This window comes from Perna viridis, chromosome 9 (genome assembly GCF_037379345.1).
Source record: "Perna viridis isolate PV_CMFRI_1.1 ecotype Kerala chromosome 9, ASM3737934v1, whole genome shotgun sequence".
Lineage (NCBI taxonomy): Eukaryota > Metazoa > Mollusca > Bivalvia > Mytilida > Mytilidae > Perna > Perna viridis.
In genome coordinates, this window is record NC_142453.1 from 246,652 (window position 1) to 267,806 (window position 21,155).

Sequence of the window (21,155 nt, forward strand, 5' to 3'; positions counted from 1 at the left end):
TATCAGTCGGAGTGCAATTATACTTTATACTACTATATCAAATTAAAGAATCACACCACCAACCATTAGCATAACTAATCTGACCACTATCATACCTTTCATTATTTCATACTAATGGGGGATCGAATGATACGATGTTCAAACATTTTGAGTTTTTAAATGTTTTAATTTCAAGTAATTTCCTTGATATCGTCTCAAAATATACTAAGGATAAATGCCTCATAGATCCCAATTTATGAGGAAATATAACGTGGTGGGTTTAATATTCTAATATAAAATAACTGATTTCCATATTAATAATTTATGGACAATTAAGTTTTATAGACATGCATTGACGTCTCTGTGGTTCACCTAATTTGACCGGTGGTTTACCTTTGTCGTGTCAGGCGAGTCAGGACGGAATGACTCAGGTGAAATAGTATTGTGACTGTCTGGATCCATTAGTTGCTAAATGTATACCAGTTCTGTAATGGTTGGAAGTAAAGTTATCCATGATAAACCAGTTGAATAAAACTGATGATTCTAGTGCAATCCTAGTGCTTAATGTACCATTTATGGATTTCATCACCAGGTAAAACTTTACATTCCCTTTTTTGTGTTTTAACTCAATTTTCTTGCCTTTCAACTTTTTTATATTAATGACAGAAAATTCACCATGTTCCACTTCGTCAAATATCTTCATAAAGTTCACTATATAAAACCTAAATCAAACCTTTATTAATAATTATTCTGCAATTTTGTCTTTTTTTATTTAATTTAATTTTATTTATTTCCTATTTTCGATTTCCAACTGTATACATTGTAATTGTACGTTCTTTTCTCTGCCAAAAAATACGAATCATATTGTCAGATATATACACAATTACAAGAAAAAAAACCCTGATGGGTTAAACAATCATGTCTCATAGGTTTCTGTAAAGTTAAGCGTGTTTTTAACCCTGCACATGCTTAAATAAATAGGTTGTACGACAGTGTTCGGTAGTCATATGCGCCAATCAGAATCAGACAAAATGGCAGGCATTTCACAGTGAACACAAATTGAATGAGACGTAGTTAATTTTTAAAAGTGATTTATAAAGCAATCTGTTTCCAGGCTATGCTCATGTATATATATCATGTAAACTGTTACCAGACTATGCTCATGCATATATAACATGCGAAACTGTTACCAGACTATGCTCATGTATATATATCATGCAAACTGTTACCAGACTATGCTCATGTATATATATCATGCAAACTGTTACCAGGCTATGCTCATGTATATATATCATGCAAACTGTTACCAGACTATGCTCATGCATATATATCATGCAAACTGTTACCAGACTATGCTCATGCATATATAACATGCAAAACTGTTACCAGACTATGCTCATGTATATATATCATGTAAACTGTTACCAGGCTATGCTCATGTATATATATCATGCAAACTGTTACCAGGCTATGCTCATGTATATATATCATGTAAATAACTACATCGTGCTATAAACTATTTACTTAAAATGCACAATTAAATCGGGATGTTTTTTTTTTTTTGCACCGGGAAGGGTTTTTTTTGTGGTGAAAAAGTCCCTAATCAGTTTTTTTTTAAATTATAATGAATTAATTTTGCATTCTTTGTTTTTTTGGTTTTTTTTCTTGTTTGTTTGTTTGTTTTTTTTGTGTTTTTTATTTTGTTTTTTTTTGGTTTTGTTTCTTTTTTGTTTTTGTTTTTGTTTTTTTTTGTTTGTTTGTTTGTTTGTTTAGTTTTTTTTTGTTTTTTTTCATATATTTTCGGACTGTTGTGACAGTTGAGACTATTTGTCTGACGAAATAGGTCGATGTTTTACTGTGGTTGCTTGGTTGATCCATGTCTTCTTACTGGACATTTAAATGCAATTATTTACACAATAAACAATACGACATTTTTAAAGTGTTATAAAATATTTGGCCGTAAGCTGGTGATTACGGACACTCAACTGGTCTAGACATCCGACTGATAGGTTTTAGCCCCAGGTCGTGTTAAAATCAATACACGTAATTCGGGCATTGATCCAGTTGTGCTTGACCAGTTTATTTTTAGGACTGAAAGAAAATATTCGACATACTAAAACGTAGACTAAATAACATACTTGGCGAAGATGAATCAGTAGATATTGGCAATAGAGAGAAGAAATAACTATATGATGGAAATAATCCGTGCAATTCATTAATCGCCGAAGACAGGTATGTTCATTGTAAATGTATTTCAAAATAAATCTACCGTAATATACACTAACACAGAATGTTGACCACGGTAAATCTGTTAAATTTTGTAAAAATAATAGACCAACACGAGTGCCTTACAAGACGCTTGACACACTATGTGTCTGAATAATTATAGAAATATTTATACGCCTGAATTATATAACAGTCTGTTGGGGTGTCTGTTGATTCTTTTCTTTTTTCTGTCTCTTGTAGTACCGGCCGTCTCTCCATTTATCGATTTTAATGACCTTTCTAAAATGTTGACGATAATTTTGACCGCATTCAGGTGACCAATTTTTAAGCCATAAACAGCTATTATAAACTCGCGGTTTTATGTTATGAAGATTATTTCCAGTACAAAACATTTTTGATAGGGTCTTCTTCGGTGTTTTATTGAAATTACAGTGAAGTTTATGTCTGACCCTGAACCTGTAAATTATTGAATTTATTTGTCTGTATGGTGGCGGGTTAAAATGTTTTCCTGAAGAATTAAATCTTAAATGTTGTTATTTTAGGGATGGTGTTGTCATTGTCATTGTCGTTGTTTTGTTTTTGTTTTACTTTGTTTTTTGTATATTTATCAGATTTCTTTTGCGTTGCGTGAATGATTTCTCACCGTGCGAGATTCTTATTCGTTTTTCTTGTTTGTTTAAGTTCTGTTATACTGTCATAGGCGATAATGTTTATTTTGATTTATAATAATTTATTACAATTTTCCATCTATGTTTCTATGTTTAGTTTGCCTCTGTCTAGCCGCTTTAGTAGTTTGACTCTAGGTTACTGACCACCAATTCAACCAATGAGCATTTGCAAAAATAGTCTTACGCAGAAATTACCCCCTGTTCCTCATACAATTCCTTCTGAAAAGAAATACATTTCTGTAAATTTATAAGTGCATTTTTCTTCTTGTGCTGTAAAACCTAATTTCCATAATGATTTCTAAATATATCCCCTATCCTGTTAAAACACTGGCATTTCCCCATGCTACATGTATTCATAGACCCTTCACTTCCGGTAACCAGTACTGCACTGCAAGTCTGCTAACCCCACATGCTATTCTGAGCTGACATATGTAGAATCATGCTGATATATAGTTCTCTACAGGTCAAAGTTAAGGTGAAGTCCAGAAAAGCCACTGAATGTTGTGAAATTAGCATTGAAGCTTATGGGAAGCGGAATTAGTGGTTTCTCGCCTCTATGATATTCGATATACATGATCCGATTGGAAGTATTTAATGATAATCAGTATACATTGTTTGATTGGAAGTATTTAATGATATTCTGTCGTCTACCCTGGACTTGACTTTCTGTGAGCAACTGGACGGGTGTTTCTAGAGAAACAGACGACGCTTACCCCACCGGTGCACCTGGTCCATGCTCCCAGTTATTAGAGGAGTCCGAGTTGCTTGACCTACACTTAGAAATCGATGGTAAAGGAAAACTATTGACCAAACTTTACGATAAACGTGATGACTTTTCATTCAGAATTGTCAACTTTCCTTTCATCTGTGACAACATCCCTTCGGCACCTGCGTATGGAGTGTTCATATCACAACTCATACGTTATGCCAGAGCTTGCTGAAACTACGCAGACTTTTTGTATCGCGCTAGAACTCTAACAAATAGACTTCTGAAGCAGGGTTATGTTGCTGCAAGATTGAAGTCATCACTACAGAAGTTTTATGGTCGTTATCATGAACTCGTGGATCGTTATGGTGTATCCATCAGCACCATGAGAACTGATTTATTCAATGGGTCATAGTTTTCCTTCCCTCGTTTGTCTACCCCGGACTTGACTTTTTATGAGCAACTCGGCGGGTGTTTCTAGAAAAGCAGAGGACGCTTACCCTACCGGCGCACCTGGTCCATGCTCCCAGTTTTTAGTGGAGTCCGAGTTGCTCATTTACTTTTGTTACTTTGTATGTATGATTTTAGTTACTTTATGTTCTTTGTTGTGTATTTCTGTTTTCCATGTCTGGTCTTTGTCCCTGGATTACATTCTTTTGATTACCGCTATAACCTTGGTTCCCTTGATTACTCTTGCTCATTTGCTTTTGTTACTTTGTATGTATGATTTTAGTTACTTTATGTTTTTTGTTGTGTTTGTCGGTTTTCCATGTCTACTCTTTGTCCCTATATTACATTCTTTTGATTTCCGCAAGAATCTTGGTTCCCCTGATTACTCATTCAGTATATATGGTTTGATTGGAAGTATTTAATTATATTCAGTATACATGGTTCGATTGGTAGTATGTAAATATTTCTTATAGACGACATTATTGGTAATTGTTTCAAAGCCAATTTATTTTTGTCGATTCATACTGACCATACAAAATCACCTAAATCATTGCACACGGACATATCTGCAAATCATTCACTCTTATGTCTGTAAATCTCTCACGGAACTGTCTGTAAATCATTGCTCACGGTAATGTCTATAAATCAATCACGGCCATGTCTGTAAATCATGCACGGTAATGTATGTAAATCTCTCACGGTAATGTCTGTAAATCGCTTTCGGTAACGTCTGTAAATCATTGCTCACGTAAATCACTCACGGCAGTGTCTGTAAATCACTCTTGGCAATGTCTGTAAAACATTGCTCGCAGCAATGTCTGTAAATCATTGTTCACGGCAATGTCTGTAAATCGCTCACGGTAATGTCTGTAAATCACTCATGGCAAAGTCTGTAAATCATTCACGGAAATTCCTGTAAATCACCCATTGTAATGTCTGTATATATCTACATCCCTTTACTCCTTTGTTCTATTTACACTCCTATTAACAAAAAAAAGCAGAATGTTTTCATTTCTGACCTAAACATTTCTGTAAAAAAATCGCAAGAGTCCATTCTCTTTTTACTTAGATAAAGCATTTTGTTTGAACTTGTTAGAGCAAGTACGGTGTGGCAATCATTTATTTTCCACTTAAAACATCGATCCATTCTTGTTATTCAGATCTTATTTGAATTTTACACTGTGGAACAAAAGAAATATTGAATGTTGATAAGGTTGCATAAGTGATACATTCTGAGGAATGACAACTTAATTGAAACTAGAGAAACAAACTTTAATTGTACCATAATGAAACAAAACTGAGGTGCTATATTCTTTATGTTAAGTATACACGTAAATAAACCGATCGAACCGTTCATATGTATATTTAACCTGTTAAATTTGTCATGTCATAAAACTTTAATGCATTCCATCAGATATTTTTTTCATCGTTAAATTGTCATATCTTGTTCAGTGAAAGGTAATACTTCAGGTAAGTATTAGTTCTGCTAAGATAAGATTATTCAGGTTAAGTTCTGTTGTTACGGCAAAACAATTAAATAAATACATTAAAAACAGAGCCGTAAATCATGAAAGAGTTTTTACGTGTATGTAATTACTTAACAAACCTTTGTCAGTAGAATATCACTGATGTTATATTACATGATGTATGGAATAAAAGATGTGTTTTACCCACATAAATCTCACACCCGTATAAAGTCTTATTTCTTGTAACTAGAGCGAATCATATCCAGGTACACATAAAGTTACATGTATTGGATTTTCGCATTTAATCTGTACTTGTTTATTAAATTGTCATCGTTAATGATCAAAGATTTCCCAACAGATCCGTAGACCTACAACAGCCACTATGAAGGAATATTAAAACGTGATTCCTTGACAGATACTAATAGCGGTAAGTGTTACTGAAATCTATTAAATACATACCGTTTGAAGTGTTAATCATTTAAAATCGTTTGCTTCACCTCGAATGAATAACTTCGTTTTTGCACTAATATGTAAAATCTGAATTAACCTTATTCCATAACCGACATCGTCATTGGTAAAAGGGGGAAAATTGTATTAAGGAAGTGTCATATGAGTATATACCATGTTACAGATGAATGGTCCTGACATCAACTCCAATAATAATTACCAGCAACGAAAATTAACACAGAAGGAAGAAAAAGCCCTAATTCAGGTAAGAGATTCCTGTAGGCCACATGGGATTACATCCGTGTCAAACAAAAACAAACCATTTAATCATGTAGCTAAAGCCAATATAAATGTAGAATGCAGCAACCCTAGTCGTCGTTCAACCATGTTGGAATACACAAAGAAATTATCGTCTATTTTTTTCATTAACCATAATTTTATTATCACTTGAAAGAGTGATCAAGGGAAACAAGATTCTAGACTCCACTAAAAACTGGGAGCATGGACCATGACCAAATGAAATGTCACATTGCACAAGTAATGGACCAGGTGCACCGGTAGGGAAAGCGTCCTCTGCTTATTTTGGAAAAGAAAACACTAAGTTGCTCATAAACAAGTCTAGTCCAAGGTAGACGAAAGAGGAAAGGAAAACTATGACACGTTGAACGAATCAGTTTTCAGTGGTGCAGATGGATACACCAAAACGATCCACGAGTTCATGATGATCATAAAACTTCTGTAGTGATGACTTAATCTTGTAGCAATATAACCCTGTTCCAAAAGCTTACTTGTAAGAAGTTCAGCGCGGTACAAAATGTCTGCGTTGGTACGACAAGCTCTGTGAGGTTATGATAACTCAAGCACCAAGCGCTTTTCACTGCAACTTCAAGTAATGCTAGCCTTCACACTCAACACCAAGCGCTTAGCACTGCAAGTTAATGCTAGCCTTCACACTTTACACCAAGTTCTTGTCACAGACACAGTGGCGAACCGGGGGAGTGTGGGTGCACGGGATGGCAACCCCCATTTTTATTAGAAATTTTGTCATTTTCATTGGTAAAATTGACGAAAAAATAGTAAATACTGTCCTAGCACCTCCACTTTTTCTGAAGAACTCCAAATGGCAGCCCTCCTTTTCAAAGAGTAATCAAGGGAACCAAGATTCTAGCGAAAATCAAAAGAATGTAGTGCAGGGACCAAGACCTGACATGTAAAACAGACACACACAACAAAGAACATAAAAAACCAAAATAATACGTACAAAGTAACAAAAATATATGAACAACTCGGTCTCAAATAAAAAATGGAAGCATGGACAAGGTGCACCAGTAGGGTAAGTGACCTGTGCTGTTGTTGAAACACCCGCCGAGTTGCTCATAAAAAGTCAAGTCTGGGGTAGACGAAAGAGGAAAGGAAAACTATGACACGTTGAACAAATCAGTTTCATAGTGCAGATGGACACACAGTAACGTTTCTCGAGTTCATGATGACGACCATAAAACCTCTGTAGTGATAACTTCAATCTTATAGCAACACAACCCTGTTCCAGAGCCCTAATTGTAAGAAGTTCAGCGCGGTACAAAATGTCAGCGTTGGTACGACAAGCTCTGTGAGGTTATGATAACTCAAGCACCAAGCGCTTATCACTGCTAATGATAGCCTTCACACTAAACACCAAGTTCTTACCACAGGCACAGTGGCGAACCGGGGGAGTGTGGGTGCCCGGGATGGCAACCCCCATTTTTATTATAAAATTTGTCATTTTCATATGTAAAATTGACAAAAAATAGTAAATAATGTCCTAGCACCCCCACTTTTTGTGAAGAACCCTAGATGGCACCCCTCCTTTTCGCGGAAATTAAAATAGTGTAATACAGGGACAAATACCCACACAACAAAGAACATAAAATAACGAAAATAATATATACAAAGTAACAAAAACTTATGAGCAACTCGAACTCCACTATACACTGGGAGCATGGACAAGGTGCACCAGTAGGGTAAGCGACCTGTGCTTTTGTTGAAACACCCGCCGAGTTCCTTATAAAAAGTCAAGTCCGGGGTAGACGAAAGAGGAAAGGAAAACTTTTGACATGTTGAACAAATCAGTTTTCATAGTAAAAATGGATAGGCAGTAACGGTCCACGAGTTCATGATGACGACCATAAAACTTCTGTAGTGATGACTTCAATCTTGTAGTAGCATAATCCTGTTTCAGAAGCCAAATTGTAAGAAGTCTAGCGCGATACAAAAAGTCTAGTCACTGCACGCTCTGGCATAACGTATGAGTTGTGATATGTAAACTCCAATGTGTCTGGCTCCGCCCCTGCAAGTACAAGGGGTCATGATATAGTTTGGCCCTTTTCTGATTTCTTCCAGAAACAAAAACATTTTTTTTGCTTAATAAGCATTAGCCTTCCACTTGTATCACTTTATTACGATTGCTCATTCACTTTTTGAATTTTGCAATTTAACTACCAAAGCCGTATAATAGTAAATCGAAAAAAATCGATTTGATGGTAAAACTTTTCTTAGTCAGAAGTTGCATTGTTTTGTAGCTAAAAGAGGCAACATTAGACATTGCTGAACAGATTGATTATGGCTTGGAAAGATGGCTTAGAGGTCAGTTTTAGTTCCAGAGAAATATGTCTTAATAACTCAGCTTTGGTTTACAATTTCAGTATATATTTTTAAAAAATCCAGTCAGGGTTTGTATCAAATTAAATTTTTAAGTCTTCGCGAAATGAATTTGTCTTCTGGGACCCGTTTTAAAATTCGAATACAAAACATCATTTTTCATGACTGCTCTTTATTCTTTTTTGTTAATTTGTTAAAAAAAACTTCTACTTAAGGGTTGATTTAAATGTGTGGTTCTTCTTCTTGTTACGTGAAGTATTATTGAAACCACTTTCTTTTCATCATTTAATTGATATAAACCTGTTTGACAATATATCCACTTGTTAGTCAATATATCCACCTGTTTGTCAATATATCCACCTGTTTGTCAATATATTTACCTGTTTGTCAATACATCCACCTGTTTGTCAATACATCCACCTGTTTGACAATACATTGTATATCACCTGTTTGTCAATATATTCACCTGTTTGTCAATACATCCTTCTGTTTGTCAATACATCCTTCTGTTTATCAATATATCCACTTGTTTGGCAATATATCCACCTGTTTGACAATTCATTGTATATCCACCTGTTTGTCAATATATTCACCTGTTTGTCAATACATCCACCTGTTTGACAATATATCCACCTGTTTGCTCCCAGTTTTTAGTGGAGTCCGAGTTGCTCATTTACTTTTGTTACTTTGTATGAATGATTTTATTTACTTTATGTTCTTTTTGGTGAATGTCTGTTTTCCATGTCTGGTCTTTGTCCCTGGATTACATTCTTTTGATTACCGCTATAACCTTGGTTCCTTTGATTACTCTCTCATCCACCTGTTTGTCAATATATTCACCTGTTTGTCAATATATTCACCTGTTTGACAATATATCCACCTTTTTTTCAATATATTCACCTGTTTGTCAATGTATTCACCTGTTTTACAGTATTTTCAGAAGTGTATATCGACCTTATCGACAGTTTTATCAAAAATTTATATACATGTATTCGGCAGTACTGTAGAACTTTATATCCACCTAATCGACAAATTGTCAGTAGTAAATATCCTCCTGTTCAATGTCGTAGTCTTTATTTCCCATGTCGCAAGTAATTAATATCCACTTGTTCGATAATTTTGTATTTTGTTTATATACATCTATTCGACAATATTGTCAGTAGTTTATGTCATTCTGTTGGACAATATTGTCAGTAGTTTATTTCATTCTGTTTGACAATGTTGTCAGTAATATATGTCATTCTGCTTGACAATATTGTCATTAATTTATGTCATTCTGTTTGACGATATTGTCAGTAGTTTTTATCCACCTATTTGACGATATTATCAGTAGTTTAAATATGCCATTTCGACAATTTTGTAAATAGCTTATATTCATCTATTTAACTAAATTGTACTACCTCATATCATCATCCACCATTTTGTCCGTAATTCATATCCACCTGTTTGACAATATTTTTCAATAGTTAATATTCATCTTATCGACAATCTTGTCAATATTTTATAATAATCTATTTGACAGAATTTTAGTATTTTTTATATCCACCTTATCAACATTTTGTCAGTAGTCTATATCCACCTGTTCGACAATTTTGTTAATAGTTTATATTCATCTATTCGATAACATTGTAGTAAGGAAAGGGTAATCAAAGGAACCAAGGTTGTAGCGGTAATCAAAAGAACGCAATCCAGGGACAAGGACCAAACATGGAAAACAGACATACGCAACAAAGAACATAAAGTAACTAAAATCATACGTATAAAGTAACAAAAGCAAATGAGCAACTCGAACTCCACTAAAAATTGGGAGTATGGACCAGGTGCACCGGTAGGGTAAGCGTCCTCTGCTTTCCTAGAAACACCCGCCGAGTTGCTCATGAAAAGTCAAGTCCAGTGGTAGACAAACGAGGAAAGGAAAACTATGACCCGTTGAATAAATCTGTTTTCATGGTGCAGGTGGACACACCATATCGATCCACGAGTTCATGATGACGACCATAAAATTTCTGTAGTGATGACTTCAATCATGTAGCAAAATAACCCTGTTCCAGAAGTCTATTTGTTAGAATTCTAGCGCGATAGTCTGCGTAGTTTCGGCAAGCTCTGGCATAACGTTTGAGTTGTGATATGAATACTCCATACGCAGGTGCTAAAGGGATGTTGCCACAGATGAAAGGAAAGTTGACAATTCTGAATGAAAAGTCATCATGTTTGTCGTAAAGTTTGGTCAATAGTTTTCCTTTACCATCGATTTCTAAGTGTAGGTTAAGATATGAGGCTGACCTTACAGTGTCTGTAGTATTCTTTATCTCAAGTTCTTTGGGGTAGATGCGATGTATCAAATCCCCGAAAGTAGGGTTGTTTAAAGATAATACGTCATCTATATAGTGGAAACTGAGATGAAAGGATATAGCCAAAAGATATTCTTTCTTTTGGATCAAATCAGCTATAAAGTCAGCCTCGTAAGAGTGAAGGAATAGGTCAGCAAGTAAAGGAGCACAATTTGCTCCCATTGGAATGCCGACCGTTTGTTGAAAAACACGTCCACCACAATGGACAAATATATTGTCGATTAAAAATTCCAGCATTTTGTAAATATCTTCCTCTGTATATTTGGAAGATGATTTGGAATTATTTCTTAAGTATAAGGAATCTCTACCAGAACTATATATTTGTATGTAGGTGTACCATCTTTTTTTGGAAAAACAAAGATGTATAATGTTTTTAAGTCGGAATTTTAACTGAGTATGGGGAATAGAAGTATACAATGTTGAAAAATCATAGGTTTTAATGCTATAATATTCAGATAATAGTCTTGAACTGATTGTCTCCTGAAGATCTTTCGAATTTTTCAGGATCCACATTGAATTAATACCACTACAGGAGTAACAAGTGTTGTGGTAGTAAATTATGTAAATTATGACCACTTGAATTTTTTGTCAGTAGATGCAGCTATCTATTCGACAACATTGTTAGTAGTCTAAATCCATCTGTTCGACAAAATCGCCACTATTTTATATCTACTTATTCGATGTCAGTTGTCTATATCCAACTATTTGACAATATTATCAGTGATTTATATCCACTTGACTGACAATATTATCGGTGATTTATATCCACTTGACTGACAATATTGTCTGGAATCTTTATCCATCTAAAAGACAAAATTATCAGTAGTTTATATCAATCTATAAGACAAAACTATCAGCAGTTTATATCCATCTTTTCTAAAATACCGTCGGTAGTTTGTAGCCACCTATGTATTTTTTCATTAGTATATATAGTCATGCTCGACAATATTGTCAGTAGTTTATATTCATCTACTCGACGATAATGTCAGTATTTATATCAACCTATTTGTGAGAAGTTTATATTCACCTATCCAACAAAATTGCCAATAGTTACTATCATCGACTTAATTATGCTATGTTTAGTAGTATATATGGACCTGTTCGAAAATATTGTCAAGCATTTACATTCATCTATTCGACAGTATTGTCAGTAGTTTATAATATTCTATTCAACGATATAGTTAGCATTTTATTACCATTCATTCTTTGATATTGCCAGTGTTTTATATACATCTGTTCGACAGTATTCTCACTTGTTCATATTGACCTGTTCGACTATTTTGTCAGTAGTTTATATTAATCTATTTAACCATATTGTCAGTAGTTTATATCCATTTGTTCGACGATATCGTCAGTGTTATATATATATATCTGTTAGATGATATTGTCATTTGTGTATATTCACCTATTCAACGATATTGTCAGTAGTTTATATAAACCTGTTCGATGATATTGTCATGCACGTAGATAAATACTACCGACATCGAACGAGTAGTTACCAGTTAATGACGATTTTCTCGAATAGACGGATGTAGACTACTGATAATGTTGTCGATTAGAAGGCTATATCTACTGACAAAAAAATCAAGTGGATAAAAATTACTATAATTTTGTCGAATAGATGAATACATACTATAAACATAATGTCGAACAGGTGGATATTTATTACTGGTGACATTGTTGAACAGGTGGATATAGAATATTGACATCGAACAGGTAGATATAAAATACTGACAACATTGTCGAACAGGTAAATATAGACTACTCGCAAAATGTCGATAAGGTGGTAATAAAGTAATTTTGTCGAATAGAGAAATATAAACAAATAAATTATTGATAAAATTGTCGAATAGATGAATATAATCTATTGACAAAATTGTCGAGTAGATGAATATAAACTTCTGACAATATCGTCAAACAGATGGATATAAAGTACGGTTAATATCATTAAACAAGTGGATATTGACTACTGACAACATGGTCGATAAGTTTAATAAGAAAATACATGTAATACAAATTAGTCGAATATAAACTATTGATAAATCTGTCGAAAAGGCACAGTTAAACTACTGACAGTATCATCAAATAGGTGGATATTAACTACTGACAATATTGTTTTACAGAATGGAATAAAATACTCATATAAACTTCTGATAATGTTTTCAACTATTTACTATTACCGATGTTGTGTGTAGATTATATCCAATTATTTGACGATAATGTCAGTTTTTTATATTAACCTGATCTGTGTTATTGTCACTCGTTACATTCACCTTTCGGGTGTTTCTAGAAAAGCAGAGGACGCTTACCCTACCGGTGCACCTGGTCCATACTCCCAGTTTTTAGTGGAGTCCGAGTTGCTCATTTACTTTTGTTACTTTGTATGTATGATTTTAGTTACTTTATGTTCTTTGTTGTGTATGTCTGTTTTCCATGTCTGGTCTTTGTCCCTGGATTACATTCTTTTGATTACCGCTATAACCTTGGTTCCCTTGATTACTCTTTGACGAAATTCCCAGTTGTTTTACCGCATTTTTGACAATATTAACAATAATTGAATATGTTTATTTCTAATTAATCAAATGAAATGAATCACATTCGTTTATACAATGTTAAACCCTGTTTTACAGCACGGTGTTTCGATGTCAAGAAGGCGGAACAAATGTTACGAAATGTAAGTCTAAAGGCAGTGTGGTAATTTAGAAATATATAGCAATACGATTTGTTAGTTTATTAACAAAATACTACTGCAATATTTTGGTCTCAGATAAGTAGTACGAAATGCAAGTGGAAAACTAAACAATAAGGAATTAAGTTGGAAAATGAACGTTACGAAATGCTAATCTGAAATTAAACATCATGCAGTCCTAGTCTGAAAGAGAATATTTAGAAATTATTGTCTGAAATAATTTTTAAAAATAAGCAATACAAAACTCAAAATCTCAAATGCGGAACATCTTTTTTCAGAGTATTGAGTACAAACAGAAAATGAAAGCCAAATCTTTACTATCAGATTACACACCACCAGAGGTAAGTTTTTTTCCGATTGCATCAATTTAGTTTTGTCGTCATTTATGTAATAAGTTATAAGTGATACTTTCTATAGGGATTACATTAATTCATAAGGCTTTTGTGTATTTTAGCAAGGTTATTGTATTTGTTAATTATTTTTCTGGTTGATATGACCGTCTTTTGTTGTATAGGATGTCCACCTCAAGTATACTTGGGCGTTTTGTTGACTATTAACACTATCTTAAGATTATTTGGCTGCTTTGGTCTACAAGAACACCTCATTTGTGTGCCTTTCCGCTTTGTTGTATAAGACCACTACCTCGTGTATTTCATGCCGCATTTTTGCCTTTAACCACCACTTATGTGTTCTTAGCTGCTTTATTTTATTTGATTCACACTGATGAGTACTTTGCGACTTTGTTGAATTCGATCACACTTATGTGTACTTGGCGACTTCGTTGTTTGTAATTGCCACTTATGTGTATTTTGTCGCTTTGTTTAATAGGACGAAGACATCAAGTATACTTGGCCTGCTTTTTTTATATGCGACTGCGACCTTAAATAATCTTTGTCCATTTGATATATTATACCTTACTTGCTTTCAAAGTGTACCCGTTGGTTTTGGTTAGCCGTCTTCTTGTAACATGTATTTCCGTCAACATTTGCAACTTTTTTTGTGAACTCACGCCTCAGTTATATATATATTAGCTTCTGTTTCTGTTTTACAGGTCATTCAGAAATACTTGACGGGAGGTTTTGTCGGACATGCCCGGGATGGATCCCCAATAAGGGTGGAGTTGTTTGGCAAACTCGATATAAAAGGGCTTATGTTCTCTACGAAAAAGTCTGACCTGGAAAAGACGAAGCTTTTACAATGTGAATGGACAGTGAAAGACTGGGAAGAACAAAGCAAAAAGGTTAGGCATAACTCTGGTTTTATTGACGGAATAATTACGGTTATTGTGATTGAATGGTGACCGATTGGCGAATAGGTCTTGTTACAATGACCGATTTACGAATAGGTCTTGTTACAATGTCCGATTGGCGAATAAATTTTGTTACAATGACCGATTTACGAATAGGTCTTGGTACAATGACCGATTGGCGAATAGGTCTTGTTGCAATGACAGAATGGCGAATAGGTCTTGTTATAATGATCGAATATTGAATATGACTTGTTACAATGACCGATTGGCGAATAGGTCTTGTTACAATGACCGATTTACGAATAGGTATTGTTATAATGACCGATTTACGAATAGGTCTTGTTACAATAACTGATTTACCAAAAGGTCTTGTTAAAATGACCGATTTACGAATAAGTCTTGTTATAATGACCGATTTACGAATAAGTCTTGTAACAATGACCGATTTACGAATAGGTCTTGTTACAATGACCGATTTACGAATAGGTCTTGTTAAATGACCGATTTACGAATAGGTCTTGTTACAATGACCGATTGTCGAATAGGTCTTGTTACAAACACCGATTTACGAATAGGTCTTGTTACAATGATCGAATGTTGAATATGTCTTGTTACAATGATCGATTGGCGAATAGGTCTCGTATAGCCATTTTAAGATGTGATTCAATGCACATATGAACGGTGTTAATGTTTGGAACCGTGATAAGGCCACTGATAAGGTTAACGTAACTACGTTTGAAGAAGAGGGTAGTCGGTAGTTCACTGGCATTCCTGATTGAAAAATGTACGTCTATATATAGACCATATTCAAGTTTTGTCAGTAATTTGAATTCTTACATTTGCAGATGGGAAGACCAGTAGATGGACTGACTGTTATATTTGATATGGCTGAAGCTGGAACATCCATGCTTTGGATACCAGGTTTATATATTTTTTCTTTTTTTTTTCGGCTGCTTGTTCACTGTTTAACTTTTTTTATTTCATACTTTGAGATATAAATTTAATGCCCTGAAACATAATATGATTTCCTATTTAAAAGATGATACTTTGGCATCTTTTTCAATATTTGTATGTGATAGTAAATGATAACCAGGTCGGTAATCAGTGATTATATAACATTACTTTAACAACCATACATATAAATGTTTTGCGACAGGAATGCAGATGTATTTATATCTAGTGAAGATACTGGAAGATAACTACCCAGAAATGATGAGGAGATTGCTGGTTATAAATGGTAAGAATCATATACTTTCTGATTAGTAATATGAGACCTATTGATACAACACAAGGGGCAGAAAGGAAATATGAACATTTGAGATGAGCGAGACTCAGTTGACAATAGTTTGAGTGGTCCATTGAAAACTATAATCACAATTTCATCACTATAAAAGAAGAGTAGGAACGCTTAATGTCTAATAGATTGGAAGTCCTTGGCTATAATGAACACCCGGAACACCAAAAGGACAAAATAAGGACAAATTGTGCAATAAAAAACAACTAAAAAACAAAACCAACGAACAAGAAAGAAAAAAAAAACGACACAAACTGGGGTGAACTCAGACTACAGAATAATTCTCTTCGATACGTCTTCTATTTTCAGCTCCTCGAATTTTTCCATTTTTCTATAAAATTGCCAGACCGTTAATCAGTGACGATATGAAAGAGAAAATTCATGTAAAAGGAGGTAAAATTAAATAACATATACGTGTCTGTTAACACAGTACTGAACTATAATATAACTCTGATAGTTTTAGAATGGATACTGTTTAGCTGGTTCCTTTAATCTCAGTTTCCGCTATATAGATGAGGCATTATCTTTGAACAATTTTAATATTGGGGATTTGATACATCGCATCTACCACAAAGAACTTGAGATACTACAGACACTGTGAAGTCAGTCTCGTATCTTGACCTACATTTAGAAATCGATCTAACGAAAAACTATTGACCAAACTTTACGACAAACTTGATAACTTTTCATTCAGAATTGTCAACTTTCCTTTCATCTGTGGCAACATCCCATCAGCACCTGCGTATGAAGAGTTCATATCACAACTCATACGTTATGCCAGAGCTTGCCGAAACTACGCAGACTTTTTGTATCGCGCTAGAATTCTAACAAATAGGCTTCTGGAACAAGGCTATGTTGCTACAAGATTAAAGTCATCACCACAGAAGTTTTATGATCGTCATCATGAACTCGTGGATCGTTACGGTGTATCCATCTGCGCCATGAAAACTGGTTTGTTCAACGAGTCATAGATTTCCTTTCCTTTTTCGTCTACCCCGGACTTGAATTTTTATGAGCAACTCGACGGATGTTTCTAGAAAAGCAAAGAAGCTTTTCCTACCGATACAGCTGGTTCATGCTCCCAGTTTTTAGTGGAGTCCGAGTTGCTCATTTGCGTTTGTTATTTTATATGTATGATTTTAGTTACTTTATGTTCTTTGTTGTGTATTTCTGTTTTCCATATCTGGTTTTTATCCCTGGATGACATTCTTTTGATTACTGCTATAACCTAGGTTCTCTTGATTACGTTTTCAAAGTGATTCAGACGAGATGTTCCTATAGCTGCATAATCAATGTTACTTTCGAAATATTCATGGCTTTGTGTTTAGATATAGCATTTGTAGTAATACAACTAGTAAATAAGTGAAATGGAAAACACCGAAGAGAACATAAAGTAAAAATTGGACTTACATATCGATGCAAGAAAGTCTATGCGGAGCGGATCGAGGTCATCATGTAGTTCTTAAAATCAACCCGCTAGTCGTTAACTCTTCAGTACCACATTGTATGATTTATTTAACCTTTTCATACTTATGTTGTATATGCTGACCTTTCAGATGATTATCGTGATCTTCTACTTCGGTTTATTGATGAGGACAACTTACCTGCTTGTTATGGTGGTAAGCTAACAGATCCAGACGGTAATCCGAAATGCGTATCCATGGTAACTACCATTTTGTAGTACATGTATATATTTTATGCGCTTGCAGCTTTTAGTAATACACCTAATGCAGTATATGTTTCTTTCGTTTTATTTTTATATGTGTAAATTCTAAGCACTGTTACGGTAAAGTCATGTCGTTTGTGTGTGATGCATTTAATTTTAACTTGTTTATTCGGTTTTTATTCTGTTTTAAGTACCCGTCATTGAAGGATTTTTTTTTATAAAAGAACTCTTCCTTATTGTTTTCTTTTCTATATTTAATACTTTTTTTCAGGTTTGTCAAGGCGGGAAAGTACCGGAGGAATATTATTTACAGAAATCTGATACCATGTCCCATTTGTCTTCAGCAACAGTCCCCCGCGGGGATAAGTTATACATACCCTATACTGTTGATATACCCGGAAGTATGATCAAGTAAGTTTATATGGAACATGTATTCTACATAACATCCCTTGAATTTCCTACCTTTCTTTGATATATGTTGCACCAATAGTAAGTATAAGATTCAGATCTTGTTACTTCTTTGGAATAATTCGCTCTTTGTACAACAAAAGATGTGCAATATGCTAAGAAGTTAAAGAATATCGTCCGCGGATTGATATTCTTTTTTATTTTATTTGATATTGTTAACGTTTAATAGTTAACCACGTTCTTTGTTTTGATTTGTTTTTGATGAGGGCAGGGGGTATTAAAATTTAAGTTAACTCATTCGTAATCCGTTTTTGTTGCTTTAGCTGGGAATTTCAATCAGAGGATCATGATGTTGGGTTTGGTCTGTTTATTGAAGAAAGAGAGAAATATGTCTCCCTAGTTCCCATCTCCAGAGTCAACAGCCATCTATTGACAGAAGATGGAACCTTTACTTGTGATAAAGCCGGAAAATGTAAGTTACAATCGCATACGTTTAAGCCAAATGCCTTCTTTTCTGCTGTGAACAGACGTAGGGACATAATGATGGTCTACGTCAGTCCGTTACTGCAACCTTGTGGTCACATCTCCTCTGAAGAAAACTGTTTGTCGGAATTCCTTCTAAAATTGTGATGAATTGTAGATGTTTATACCGCACCGCCGTTTTTGGTTTACCACATTTCGTAGATGTTACCGCTATAACCTTGGTTCCCTTGATTACTCTTACAAGACTAAGTTAATTTACATGGATTATTTTGAAGATTTGGTACTAGTAATTTTTCAATATTAAACATTGTGGACATATTTTCTTTAAAATACTTTGTCCCTTCATATGTAGTAGAATTCTATATTTCTGATATGAAGAAGTCAAGGAGTAATCAAGGGAACCAAGGTTATAGCGGCAATCAAAAGAATGTAATCCAGGGACAAAGACCAGACATGGAAAACAGACATACACAACAAAGAACATAAAGTAACTAAAATCATATATACAAAGTAATAAAAGTAAATGAGCAACTCGGACTCCACTAAAAACTGGGAGCATGGACCAGGTGCACCGGTAGGGTAAGCGTCTTCTGCTTTTCTGGAAACACCCACAGAGTTGCTCATAAAAAGTCAAGTCCGGGGTAGACAAACGAGGAAAGGAAAACTATGACCCGTTGAATAAATCAGTTTTCATGGTGCAAATGGATACACCATAACGATCCACGAGTTCATGACGACGACCATAAAACTTCTGTAGTGATGACTTCAATCTTGTTTCAAGGTATACTTTAAATATACTTATTTTCGCGGATTCTTTTTTCCAAACATTTTTGCGAGTATTTAAGCTATTTTGATAATTACTAATTTACATAACGCTTAATTTGAAGTTACTTGCTTAATTTTGCAAATAACTACTGATGGTTAAATTTGTGAAAATATATAAACCGGGGAAAATCAATTATAGTATATGACTTTCAAAGACACGAGTTACAAAATTTAAAAATTGAGTTTGATGAAGTAGAGACAAAACGATGCATAAGTAATTATAACCTGGAATGATTAATCTAACAGTTAGCGACAGCACTCCTCAGAAAACCATCTATATTAATGCAAGGCCTATACTAACGATTAAACAATGCGATATTTATTTTCCAGACGTTTTATGTTTCGACAATACGTTTAGCTGGACCAGGTCAAAGAAAATCAAATATTCATGTGAAGTTATCGCCCCTGATGATGATCTTATCAAACAGGAAATAAATAAACTTATAGACGATTGTGACTGGGAAACATTGTCAGACAAATTTCAAATAACGCATTTATGATAAAGTTGAAGAATTCAGTTATGAAATAGTAAAACATCTGTATTATCAATTGTGAAATTCGTGTACAATACGTATAGGTAATATCATATTTACTGTCTGTTTGACACGATTAATGTGTAAAGAATTCATCCGAGGTATATGAAACGATTTGTAAGATGGTTTACGATACTGTTGAAGAATCAGTAAAGAGTTCTTCCATTTATTACAATGAAATTCAGCCAAGAGCCTATACCGCCAAAACAAGTATGTTTTGTCCTATGCCATTTTCTTTAGTTTAAAGTTTCGTAGATCTTACCTTTTACATATGATTCCTTGGTATTTTAATAGTATTGAAATAACCACCATACGTATTCTAAGGAGCAAGAAATGTTTTATATCAAATCTTTTTTGGAAATGATCATTTTCCACAAATTATTGACATAAAATATTTATTCGATAACTTAAGCGGAGACAGTTGGTGGGATGGCGATGTAATGTGAACTTTATTTAATTTGAAAATAACACTAAAATGTCGGTTATTCACGTGGAATAAATTATTGAAGTTACTACAATTGCAGATGCTAAAATAGTCACAATGGCTAAACTAAAAGCCTGACACTACTGTGAGTTTTGGATCAGTTAAGTTTCACCAGAGTTTCTGGCATGGATTCTTGCACATTACTTTCAAATAATTAGAAAGATTCTTTTCGACCTGGGATTTCAAACTAAATTGAAAATCATATTTAACCTAATTATGAAATTACGTGTAGTATGTTATTAGTGCTAAAATTAGTACAAAATATCAATTCAAATGTATCTTTGTATGTAACAAAGTCATGTATGAATATTTAATATGTATATTTCAACTTATCACAAATCGGTCTATAATCAATATGATGATTCACAAGCAAAAATATTTTTACTATCATCCAACAAAGGAAGATGTTTTTTTATTAATGGTCTGTTAGTGGTATAGTATTAAAGTAACAAGATGATGTTGAAGTTTCACAGATAGGTTCGTATCAGGTACATGAATTAATCAAATATTAATTGTGGTTATGTATATTATAATAAATTATTTGATTTAATCAAATACAATTTTTATCAGTATTTTATTCATTTGTTTTATGAT

At 34.0% G+C, this 21,155-nt stretch overlaps 1 protein-coding gene and 1 long non-coding RNA gene across 5 annotated transcripts; one reads left to right on the top strand and one right to left on the bottom strand.

The window, feature by feature from the left end:
• The first annotated feature begins 443 nt into the window (after nucleotides 1-443).
• Nucleotides 444-21,138, top strand: LOC148605988 (retinal-binding protein-like). 4 transcript variants are annotated; one of them, XM_088544995.1, is made up of 14 exons: nucleotides 444-571; nucleotides 5,854-5,922; nucleotides 6,127-6,207; nucleotides 8,501-8,564; nucleotides 13,561-13,604; nucleotides 13,898-13,960; nucleotides 14,671-14,859; nucleotides 15,714-15,789; nucleotides 16,025-16,105; nucleotides 16,472-16,555; nucleotides 17,719-17,825; nucleotides 18,100-18,239; nucleotides 18,560-18,708; nucleotides 19,875-21,138. In XM_088544995.1, exons 3-14 carry the CDS (start codon nucleotides 6,127-6,129, stop codon nucleotides 20,042-20,044), a joined length of 1,248 nt encoding a protein of 415 aa, XP_088401121.1. In that variant the 5' UTR covers nucleotides 444-571; nucleotides 5,854-5,922; the 3' UTR covers nucleotides 20,045-21,138. The 4 variants fall into 4 exon arrangements, with proteins under 4 accessions (XP_088401121.1, XP_088401119.1, XP_088401120.1 ...); XM_088544993.1 differs by lacking the exon at nucleotides 444-571 and adding an exon at nucleotides 1,943-2,211; XM_088544994.1 differs by lacking the exon at nucleotides 444-571 and adding an exon at nucleotides 5,403-5,499.
• Nucleotides 4,519-6,192, bottom strand: LOC148605989 (uncharacterized). The gene is made up of 2 exons (XR_015915116.1): nucleotides 5,955-6,192; nucleotides 4,519-5,010 (listed from the first exon to the last, which is right to left on the bottom strand). It is a non-coding gene; the product is annotated as an uncharacterized LOC148605989 (long non-coding RNA).
• Nucleotides 21,139-21,155: the final 17 nt, after the last annotated feature.